The sequence below is a fragment of the Hippoglossus stenolepis genome, chromosome 18, assembly GCF_022539355.2.
Source record: "Hippoglossus stenolepis isolate QCI-W04-F060 chromosome 18, HSTE1.2, whole genome shotgun sequence".
Classification (NCBI taxonomy): Eukaryota; Metazoa; Chordata; class Actinopteri; order Pleuronectiformes; family Pleuronectidae; genus Hippoglossus; species Hippoglossus stenolepis.
The window spans coordinates 13324747-13337256 of record NC_061500.1 but is presented as its reverse complement, the minus strand read 5'-3'; the positions used below and the strand labels follow the sequence as shown (position 1 = coordinate 13337256).

The window sequence follows — 12510 nt, the reverse complement described above, 5'->3', positions numbered from 1 at the left end:
TGCCATGTACTGCTGCCATGTTGCATTCAGCGCCTGTCCTCCTCCAGAAATAAATGGGCTTTGCCACCCCATATAAACCACTGTGCACAACAGTACAAAAATATGGACCTCTAACATAAGTGCTGCTGCGGGCTCCGGCCAGATGGATGCATCACGGAGGAGGATTTTCCAACCGACATCTGGAGCCGGACTCCGAGCGGCCAGGGAGATAAACACTTGAATGGGCAAACGAAAGGTGCGATGAGCAAACAAACAATCTGAGCAGCAAATGAACAGAAAAAAATGTCTGTTTATTTATCCAGATTACAAAAAAACACCAAGACTTGTTTGTTAAGACATCTCAGTGACAAAGAAACCGTGCAAATTAGACAGTAATTATTTTTTAACAAGAAGGAAAGGGGGTCGTGTAAACCTGCAGCGGATACGCTTTGATACGATTTTTTTATTCATGCATTTGATATCTTCAAAAGTATATGAATTAATATCAAAAGTACTGGTTGAATGCCTCCGAGGTTCTTCTCTCTTCAGCAGAGAGCATTTTAACACTTTGAAGCGCACTATCTATGAAAATACTGTACCATGCAATATTTACACCATGCATTCAAATAAACAATGGAGCGAGAGACATTATAGCAGATGATTTTAAAGGCAACAATGACTACTTAAAATCCAAACAAATAGTCCCTGATCTCTTTATTCTATAGCTTTTGATAGAAGACTCAAAGAAGGAATGCGGATGTCTCTTTTGAAATGTGGGTTAAATTATAAAAAATATACCAAAGCTGTGCTCACAAAAAACAAAGTGGTTTAACCACCAAGTGGTTTAACACTGAACAATGCCAGAGTGAATATCATAATCAATGAATTGAGGTACACACACACACACACACACACAGACGGTCAGCTAACGCTACGACGCTAATGCTACAAAAGGAACAAGTGTGCAAATCAATATCTCTGATAAAATAATTGTCATTAGTGTTTGACTCGTTTTATCATTGAGTCCTGATACAAACTAAGCATTTAGAGTATTTCACACTGTTTCGTACGTTTAACTTAAAAAAATAAACTATGACCAACTCGGGTTAGTGATGTGAGGTGCTGCATTGCAGTTAGTCTACATCCACTTCCACAGATTCCCTGAAGGACAGACCTCGTACATTACTGGTCCTCAGAGGCTTTTGAGGCCACTGAAATACTCCCCTCTCTCAATCCATCAATGTGCATTCGTACCGTTACTGTTCTTCAACAACGTTCACAAAGAGCTCCATACGTTTCAAGAGTGCGCACAATAATAAGACTCCTCGCTAAGGAGGCCCTTTAATTGTCAGGACACGCTTCATTATAGCTGGAGACGTCCATTTGTCAAAGAGCCTCACAGGAAAATTTTGAAATACATCAGTAGTACAGTCATTTGGCGACAAGCTCTATATAGCTTCTCGATTTCCTGTGTTGGATTATAGTGTTCAGTAGCAGCGTGGGGCAAACTGAATCACCGCAGAGCTCTCCTGACTGCCGGCCGCGTGGAGCCGATTGGACCCTGACGTTTTTTTCAAACCAGGTTGTAGACTTCCAGGTTTTCCTGCAGGATGTGGTCCTTCACCGCGCGGAACACAAAGCGAATGTTGTCTGTGTCTGTGGCGCAAGTGAAGTGGGAGTAGATGATTTTTTTCTCGACTGGATTGAGGCTGACAAACATGTCTAAGATGAATTCTTTTCCTGCTTTGACATCCCTCTGGGGACCTGGTGGAAAGAGACGGAGGGCAAAGAGAACACATTATAATCACCGGCTTATTTCTGCAGTTCGATAAAAGCTCAGAGCAGCACTGAGATAACAGATGATTGCAGAACATTCAAATGAGACTATTGTTGCTTTCAGACATGAACTGGACTCCGGACAGTCTCCTGAAATCATACGGAGAGGCTGAATGTAAGAACACAAGAGTCAGAGTCAGTTTCTGCCAGCCCCCCCTAGTAAAATGTCCGAGTGAGCCCATGAGGGAATACAGCTTGAAAATGTCTGAAGAATTCACTGCAATGGAGTGGGCAAGTTGTTAATGCTTCTAACACAAAACTGGAAAAAAACAATAAACAATATATATATATATATATAACAAATATCTGAGGATGTAAAAGAGGTGTCATACATGTAGATGATGCTGACAACTTGTCTGACTCGGACAAACCCCTGCTGCGTTCTTCATATGTGAAAGACAAACTCTAGAAAAATGTCTGGACGAGTGGCTCTCATCTCCAGTGTTCATGTCTGAAAGCAGCTTTTAAAAATAAGACAATTTGATTTTGTCGAGAATTGACCGTCTCCTCTTACCATCGTATTCAGGGAAGTAGTCGACCAAATGTGAATACATGATTTTCTCCTCCAGTAAATCGATCTTGTTGAGGAACAAGATGACTGAGGAGTCTTTGAACCACTTGTAGGTTATGATGGTCCGGAACAAGGCCATGCTTTCCTCCATTCGGTTCTTTGAAATTCACACAGACACAGACATCTCAGCGTGAGCAGCAATATAAAATCAGACGTAGTGCCGGAGAGCAACACTTCAGCAGTGATTGCCTGTGCAAGCAAATTCAGCCTGGCTGTAATAATCTCATCGAGTGAACAAGCCAGGCTGAGAGCTGCACTCGGCTGAACAGAGCAACTAAACAGCTCCCCCTGCAGGTGAACGACATGCACTGACACACAAGGAGGGTCGGTCTGTCATTGTGACCAGAGAAAGAGAGAGAAAAAATAGAAAGGGAAGAGAAATGGATACAGGGAGAGGGGGAAACTGGAATAGTGCTGGACTCTGTGGAAATCTAGGTTATCATCTCCACCTAACAGCTTCGTCTTTAAACAAAGGGAACAATGTCTCTCTGTTTTCCTATTTCTTTCTTTTGAGCCCCTTTCTTTTCCATGTGCACACTAACAGGGGATATATAGTAAGAGATGTCCTTGTGATGGCAGCATTGTACCTCGTTGGCCGACTCGATGAGGACCTGGTCATACTCGCTGAGCGCCACCAGGAACATGATCGACGTGACTTTCTCAAAACAGTGGATCCACTTCCTTCTCTCCGAACGCTGGCCACCCACGTCCACCATCCTACAGCCAATAACAAAAGTCATCATATTACTCATTTACTAATCTATATATGCAGAATCGGCAGGCGAGGGAAGAGAGTCTGTAGCCAGAATCCTCCTGGTTTCTGTTTCTAGTTTAACCAATCACCTTTGTGCAGGCTTTGGCTGCCCGCAGGTAAACATTCCACGTGGAGAGCAAAAGAGGTGGAACAGATTAGCCAAAATGTCATCTGGACCTGAAGCACCAACAAAGAGTGATGCTAATTGTGTTTTGTGTGGAGACACGTTCGACTCTTGTGATTGAAGAAACTAGTCAGACTAGTCTTGGCCCGGATTTCTGCTGTCTACACCAGAGGCCCCAAAATATTGGCCGTTACCCCCGGAGGCTATTTTGTTATCAGACCATAGATGATGGGCTCTGGCATTGCTCATTTATACACAGCTTTATCAAATTCTGAGGCTGTGCTGTTTGGTATTTGGTCATTTACTATCTGTACGTGATGTAGAGAGGATGATTAAACTAAACAGGTCAGTGTAATACGTTCATATGGTTCTATCTGATAAATTCATCAAATAAATCAACAGGATACATCATCTGGGGACCATGAGTGACTGTGCATAATTTCATGATAAAACATCGAATAAGTGTAGAAACAATATTATATAGATAATTCCCATTGAGCTGAGTTATTTTCAAAGTAATGGGCTCCCATTGCCCCACTTGCCCTGTTGCAAGTATGTCTACAAACAGATGCAAATGTTATCTTCCACGAAGCTGTTAAACTAACTCATATGAGGTTGGATGCTGTGACAGTACAGGTGGTACAGATTGTACTATATCGGTTATACTAAGGTATTTATGACCTTGTTATCTCCTGGGGTATGCTAAGGTTGTTGTGGGTGGTGTTGTACAATCACTGAGAGGGACATTTCAGGTCAATGTCTGCTGCGACTTGTTTGTTTCACTGGATTGTGTTGTTGTTGATGTAGTGGTAGTAGTGGTTAGTAGTATAGTTGTAGTAGATTAGTGTTTGTGTTACCAGTGGTAGTTGTTACCTTATTATAATTTAATCCATAAACACATAATGTATTTAAACTCCAGGAAATATATCATGATAGAAATTTTATTAAATAAATAGTGATGTTAAACTCCACATGTCACCATATTATTATCCTTAAATACCCCTTTTTGTTCACTGCTCGTGGGCCTCAGCTGCAATAATAAAAACCACCACAACATAAACAAACTTTAACAGCAGCATAAAACACTCACCTGAACACCACGTTCTCCAGGTCAAAGGGGTACTCTATAATACCCGTCGTGGGCACCCTGACCCTCAGGACGTCCTGCTGCGTTGGCAGATAAGCAGTATCAGCTATTCGGTCCAAGTCATTCAGATAGCTGTTATCACAGGATGACAACGCACAGTCAAGACAATGAAAACAAAACCAGCACAGAGACAATGAGACGGCATTTGTTATAAAATATGGATCATGGATGTTCCTGTTTCGGTTGTTTGCGTTCGTCAACAACCTTAAATGGAATAGCCAGAGATCTCGAACCATCTTGAGAGTGTTACACAGGCAACTGGCAGATGAAACAGTGGAAAATATTCAGCCATGTCTGAGGAGTTGAAGAATCTGTTTACACTCACTATTTGGCGGAGTCCGAGAGCTGGTATTCCCTCTTCCGATTGTAACATTCCTGGATCCCCGGGTCGCTCCACAAGCTCCTGATCGCATCCACGTACGGGTTCGTCAATGTCGTCGCCTTCTCCACGTCAACGCTACAGACAATACTGGCGTTGGCCTGAATGGCGGTGGAATGAAACACCCGAATGTTAACGACACAATCCAACCAAGAAACAAAAACACAGAGTGCTTCATGATCTAATGTTTGTGTCCTTGTACAGTGTTTTTTTTGTAATTTTTTTTTAAATGGAAGATTGATCAGTTTAGGTTCTAGAGGCAAAGTTTTACCCAGCAGGCATCTCCCACTACAGATGCATTCAGGAAATTATCATTTTAATAGACCATAATCTTATTCAACAGATTAATTGATCGTGAAGATAATCATGCGTTGGAGCTGTATTACAGACTTTTAACTATAACTTAAAGGGATTTCTCGACATAAAATAATTACACCGCAAGCTACAGATGAAACTATTGTCAGAAAAAGAGGTTTCATGACCAGGACCTGAACTTCTTTCTTATCTGCTGCATGAGCCACTGGCGGCTCGATTCAAGCTGCCTTTGTGTCCCGCTGTGATCCTGGACTGTAATCTCCACAGTAAACTGAGAGTGGATGCAGCAAAGATCTGCAATTCCCAGCTTCTACAGTGACTACTATTACTTTCTAGCCTGCTGTTCGCCTTCCGGATATCTCACTTTCTGCTTTAATATGCATTTATTGACACAGCGTTTAGAAGCTTCTATGTGTTCTAGTTTTGTCCTTTGTCTTCTAAGAATTCTCCAGCTCTATTTACTTCCCTGCCTGCAAAGCTACTTCTGCAGTGCAACAGTTCAGCCAGAAAAACACCTGGAAAAAATCTGCTCAAGCTGTTAAAAGTTCTTTAATGGACATTTATGGGCGAACTATTCATCCAAGTCTGTTTTCTCTCATCGGCTGCTGCCTGGGACTTTTGTATCCAAGGAACTCTGCGTCAATAAACAGCCTTAAGGATCATTTATGCTGCTTTTAGATACAAAAAAGAGATACGTCCATTTTCAAACCACGTAGCCGTCACTGCCAACATAATTCCATGTGTCCTAGCAGTTGTCAGTCATTGTGCGTTCAAGTGTGTTAGGGGCACAGCTTTGACAAGAGGGTCTATGGGAGAGGGTGGGCTCTACTGGTTGCATTTAGCCTGCTCTTGCTAGCTTTTCAGGATTGCCAACCCTTGCTTTAAGAAACACATCCATGAGAGGGCAGCACAGAGTTTCTGACAATAACAAACGTAGCAATGGTGGAGGAGAATGTGATAATGTACCTCTGAAGAAAGAGGCAACAGCAGCCTCTGTGAGGCCCATTAAATACATTGCGACATATGGGAGGTGAAGTCTTTGTTGAAATTTCCTGCTAGTGTCCTACCGAACTCTCGCTTGAACTATTAGCTTCACACCTATGGACAATTTAGATTCTGCAAATCTCCAGGAGAGTACCTCCAGGAGAACCACACCGGTACAGGGAGACCATGCAAACTCCCCCACAGAAAGGGCCTGCACCACTGTGCCGCCCAAAGGTAAATTCTGGTGTTGTAAAATACATCTTACTCTGCGACGGACTGCCGACTTATCAAGGGTGTACCCCGCCTCTCACCCAATGTCTCCTCGCTCCCTCAGCGCAAAAACAGTATAGCTAATGGATGGATGGAAGAAATAAATCTGTACACAATGTAAATGTGTCTAACCAGTTTATCGCACCACTGTTGACTACAAAGAGACTTCAATAATACCTGAAGAGCTGTTTGGAGAGTCGTATCCCTGCACATACTGTCAAAGTAGTGAGTATTTTCCTGTTATTTCTGGCGGACTGAATTTGCTATCAGGGATTGTATAACGTTCAGAACACCCTGGGAAGTTTATTTTTAGCTGCCTTTTTATATTTCTTGGGGAAGCCACACTCTCTGATGCCTTTGCCTTTTCCTGGCATTTTTACAGCTGATTTCATGGCTCCTGCTTCACTTCTTTTATGTTCCCAACTCTTTGGAGAAATGATGGGTCCAATTTAAAAAAAAATGCTATTTAAGCATCTTTTTTTTGTTTTTGGTGCCATTTCTGCTCCAATAAAGAGCAAGCTGCTAAAATTAGCCTAAGCTGGCTGCTGATTGGTCGAACGAACATATCCTCACCCTCCCCCTCATCATTGAGAAATATCAGCGACTAGCCACAAGGGAACTGATTCAAAGTCTGACCAAAAAAAGTTTTCGGAAAGGATAGAACCTAACAAGAAAACTTAATATGCTGGCATTACAGTTTGACGGGTCTGCCATGACCAGGTTGCTAAGCTGTGATTGGACAATCACTGTTTGGGGGAGGGGATTAATGAATTGTCACGGGCCAAATAGGCTTCTTGTCCTCCCCGGTCCTCAGTACTAATATCTACATGGTCAGTGATGTGCTGTTATTCTGTGCACACAACTTCATCCTCACTGGTAACGAGAAAGCAAACTGTAAGCCACATGCTGACTCAGACCAGGCTAATGCTGCCAAAGGTCCATCACACCCACATGACCCCCCCCGCCTCGTTCTGTCACAGGACACCACAGCGAGTGGACTCTTCTCCTCTGGGTCTCAGCCTTACCTGGAACTTTTATTAATGTTGCATGTTTGTGTAAGCCAGCAAATTTGGTTGATTAATAAGCTCCTGCTGTTGCTGTGACAGGGACAGATTTCTGTATGATTAATGAGGGGTTCTCCGCCGCCCCTCCTCTTTTGTCTCTTACATGTTTTTGGCGTACCTGTCCTTACATGCCTGCACTATAAAATCATGTGTACATTCCAAAGGACAGCCTGCTCTGTAAGTAGGCAAAGATCTGGCAGCAGCAGAATCCTAAATCTAAACAATGTCGCAAATTACCAGAGGCACTTCTCCCTGAATACACAAGAATATACACTGCAGGCTCTTTCTGTGTCGGAGTGTAAACCATGAGCTCGCTTCTGTGGAACTGTCTGTGGTAAAACCTCAACCCTCAATCTGTCAGTGAGGCCGCAAAGAGAGGCCAGGGAGACAGCAGTCTGGTCTACCTTGTTGTGCTCGTACTTGTAGGGGATTCGTAACGTGTTCATGGCCTGGATCATGGCCTGCATGGCTGTGAAGATGTTCTGGTAGACCAGCCGGGTGAAGCCTCTCTTGTCCTCCTCAGTGTATCCACGGCCATGGATGATCCTCATCTGCTTGATGAAAGTGCTCTTCCCACTTTCACCCGTCCCTGTCCACCGCCAGATAAACAACATTAGTGTACAGAAACATGTATATATTCACGATAAGGCTAGTGTTATACTTGATTCATTATTAATAAAAAATGCTTAAAAGGAAACATATTAGGCTCATATTCAGGTTGATAATTATAATTTGTGTTATTACTAAAAAAAGATTTAGATGCTGTAAGGTTAAGAAAATACTTCACTTTCCTAACACTGTCCATTGCTGCAGCTCCTCTTTTCAGCCTCTGTCTGAAACACTTGGTTTTAACTCCTGTCTCTTAAAGGACCCCTTCCCCATTAAGCCCAGTCTGCTCTGATTGGTCCGCTGGCCCGAGTCCAGTGCGTATAGGAGTTGTCGGCCTTTGCTCTCTCTTTACCTGGCTTTGTTAGGGGCTGTGCCAGACAAGCCATTGTGTGTGCATTAAGCAATTATGGGCTACTGAGAAAGTATCGGCCAGACTACAGTGTTTTCTGTGGGGAGGGAGACTCCCTTTAACACAGGACTTTTACATACACAACAAAACAATATTACACACTAGACCAAAGAAAAACTGAACATGTATCATATGTCTGCTTTAAAAGACCAGAATCAACAATTTAGAGTAGTTAGACCCATGTCCCATCCACTAATATGGAGGAGACAGTGTTTATGACACTGCAGCAAGCCACTAGGTGGCACTCGAAACACTTTGGCTTCACTTTCGAGGAGCAACCGTGTCGTCCATCTTTATTTTGTCTATGGGTAAAGCTTTGCGACCAAATAACCTGCAAGACAACTGACACTCCCATCAGCTTCGTCCTTACTTCGGGTTGAGTGCAAATTGCCGCAAATACCTGATAAACATCAGCATCTTAGCATTAGCACTGCGAGGCATGTTAGCATGCTAATATTACCACAACTGGGTCTAAGTACAGCCTCACAGAGCCACCGGTTTAGTTGCGGACTCTGGACAACAGAGGTCTCTGGCTCGGATGAATAAGCTACATCAGGCTTTCACTGCACAAACAAGACTTGTTAATGAGATGAATTAATAAGTTATACGTCATCATGGAATGTGTTACCAATATGTAATATTCAGAATATCACCAGCTTAATCCAATAACTGAAAGCAACAGAGTTTGTCTGTACTGTGCTTGAGGCACTTTCACGTGTCACTCTTATGCAATCTCGAAATTACCTTATTTACAATGGTCTGGCTTGTATCTAGCTCCCTGGTTCTTATGCTTGTTCTCAGAGTCAAACAGTATTTTGTCATCTCACCACTGACTTTCTGTTAAAAAAAATGAACTAGGAGAAGTTGCAGCATTTCCTCCTGTACAGACACGGTTGACAGCATGTGACAGCATACATGACGGCCACTTCCATGGTGAAGTGAGAATAAGAGCACGGCACTATCAGCACGTACTATAATCTAGGGCTTTAACTTGCAGTGTGCATCATTCTCAGTCTCAGTAAAATTCATGTGCTAATATATGTGTCAATTTTCACTTGACAGGGTTATTTGGCACGATACAAAAGTATACAAGCAGGCCAATCAAATATTTCTTTAACAGAAGCAGTCCCTGTTTTTTCAGCACTGCACACTTGAAGTCACTTTTGAACCTGGAAGTGTGGTTATACATTCATAATGAGTCAGTCATTCCTGAAGGCACAAGGACCACAACCAACGTGACCACCTTACACCTTAAACTAACATCACTGCTGATTCACCCTTTGTCAGGAACCAGGAATAAAACATGGCCTTCAAAGATGATACAGCAATTATTTATTTATCGACCAGACTAATGAGTTTCTAATCAATAGTACGTTCGCATCAGTGGCGGAAGCACATTCACTGCACTTAAGAACAGTTTTAATGTTGTAGCATTAGTGCATTATTAGTGATACATTAATATATAAGCAGCATTTTGTGCTTGTCAAGGCAAAACTAAAAATGTATATTCTGTGGGGGAGAGTAACTGAGTACATTTTCTAAGCTGCTGAACTTGACATGAGTTCTTGAGGTACTTGTGTTTTACTTGAGTGTTTCCAGTTTATGTTATGTTGTACTTTTAATCCGCTACATTTCAGAGGGAAATATGGTACTTTTAGTTACAAGTTACTTTTCAGATTAAGATTTTACTTATTAAACCAGTGGCTTCCAATCTCTTTAGTTTATGACCCCTGACAAAAGTCTAGTTGGGGCCTTGTGCCATGTTCCAGGCATCTGTGAGTTATTAGCTGCTCAAACAAAGGATCATTACTTCTCTTAAATATAAACAGAAATATTAAAGTACAAGTGCTTCACATTTGTACTTGAGTAAGTGACAATGCACTATTAAGTATAATATGTTACCTGCACCTTGACCAGCAACAACAGTGAAGTATTTTCACTCATTTATGCATCAGTATTTCAAATCATATAGTATATTATATAATCATGTTCCTGTATGGAGGCATTCTGATACAATCTGAGTATTTGTAACTGAAAGTACACAAAGTTCACTTCCTAATGAATGTCAGACCATTACTTGTAATAGAGTATTTTTACACTGCTACTTTTACTTGAATATAACATGTAGATGCTTTTGATGCCACTCTTATGTCACATGAGCCACTTTTATTCAACCAGAAAGTCATTATCTCAGTAAATGATGTTTACATGTTTTTATTTGGTGAGTTGCTTTAGTTTATTAGGTGCAAGGGAACTAAGTTTATTCTTTTAAGTACAATACCTGAGTACAGTTTTGGGGTACATTCGGGTATGTGAGTATTTCGATTTTCCACCACTTTGTACTTGTACTTGTACTTGTACTCAACTACTTGACAGTTGATGTGGTATTTTACATATTATACCAGTACTTTGATTTCACAGCTGTAAATAACTTTTACATGTATTTTGGTGAGTTGATTTAGTTTGGTGGAAAATAATGAGTATATTTACTTAAGTACAGTACAGCACAGTTCTATTAGTATTTTTTATGTTCTGCCACTTCATACTTCTACTCAACTACTTTACAGCTACAGCTTTCTTTACACAGTAGGATTTCACAAAATAAAACAATGTCTCTGTTATGTTTCTTTAAAAATAAAATACAAATAAAGTTTTGAATGGAATACTTTTACTTAAAAAGGAGTATTTTACAGTGTGCTATTCACACTTTTAACAAATTATGGAAGTATTGAAGCATGAATACATGTTTCACTTGTGTTTTTGGGTACCATAGAAGTGTTATAGACTTTGTTACTGTATACTATAGAAGTGTTACAGAAAGACTTTATTATTGTATACCATAGATTTGTGCTAGACTGTTACTGTATAACATAGTGATTTAGCCTTTGTTACTTTATACCATATAAGTGTTATAGACTTTGTAACTGTGTACCATATAAGTTCTAAAGAAAGACTTTGTTACTATATACCATTGAAGTGTTATAGAAAGACTATTACTGTATACCATAGAAGTGTTAATACTTTTTTGTATCCCATAGAAGTGTTCATAGTTTGTTATTGTATACCATAGAAGTGTTATAGAAAGACTTTGTTACTGTATACCATATAACGGTTAGACTCTTACTGTGTATACAGTACCTTATAAGAGATATAGAAATACTTTTAAGATGTATTATTGAATACCATCCAAGTTTAATAGAAAGAGTTTCTCTTTACCCAGTAAGAGGAGCTTGAACTCCCTGCGGGCGTCCTTCTTGTCCCGGCGGAGCTGCCTCTCTATCTCGTCGTTGATCCGTCGAGCCTCTTTGGCCTCCGGGCTGAGGCAGCACGCTCCCACCGAGCAAAGAATCATGGCTCCTGGTCGATCACACTTCTTCCGAGGCAACGACGCACACAACCACACATGGTGTCGGTTACACAGGAGAAAACATGCTGCAGTCTGTACATTTCTGATTAACCCCCCCTCCACAATCCCACTGCAAGCAAACAACACACGAACCCCCCCTCACCCCCCCCTCCGCCTCCCGAGCTGCAACCCTCCAACCAAGTTTAAGGAAGTGAACTCTCACTGCTGCTTTCTTGTTTGCTTTTTTTTTTTAAAAACCTCGATCCTCTCCCGTGAAGAGGAAATTTGCTCTGTGCAACAACTTCCACACAAGTAGCGAGTGTTTTACCCCTGGTGGCTGAGCTCCGGGCGTGGTGGGCTGAATATGGCGGAGTTTTTACATGCTGCAAAAAAAATCACACAAACATGGTTAAAGTCTCTCTTCTGACGGGTGGGGGGGACAAAAAGGTATTCCTCCGCCACGGGTTGTCCTTTGATTAAAAGAGGCGGGGGGGGGAAAGAAGTGAGGCGCGGTGCTGATCTCCCTGCGCGTCCTCAGATGTGCTCGTCCTGGCCCCCGCTCTCTTCTCCTTCCCTCTCCTGGGTGAAAACCTCCAGTGAACCATGTGACTGAAGGGCTGAGCTCTGATGGGAAACCGTGTGGGCTTTCTCTATTACATTATGGGAGCAAATTTCCGGTGTAAACTCGTAAACTACGGATGCATGTGACGGGTCGTGCAACAG

General features: G+C 41.8%; 1 protein-coding gene across 1 annotated transcript; it reads right to left on the bottom strand.

The window, feature by feature from the left end:
* Window positions 1-269: 269 nt before the first annotated feature.
* Window positions 270-12451, bottom strand: LOC118125521 (guanine nucleotide-binding protein G(q) subunit alpha). Its single transcript, XM_035184189.2, has 8 exons — window positions 12116-12451; window positions 11658-11814; window positions 7828-8012; window positions 4737-4891; window positions 4355-4483; window positions 2974-3103; window positions 2330-2483; window positions 270-1743 (listed from the first exon to the last, which is right to left on the bottom strand). The coding sequence occupies exons 2-8, from the start codon at window positions 11791-11793 to the stop codon at window positions 1553-1555; spliced, it is 1080 nt and encodes a 359-aa protein (XP_035040080.1). The 5' UTR covers window positions 11794-11814; window positions 12116-12451; the 3' UTR covers window positions 270-1552.
* Between the last annotated feature and the right edge of the window lie 59 nt (window positions 12452-12510).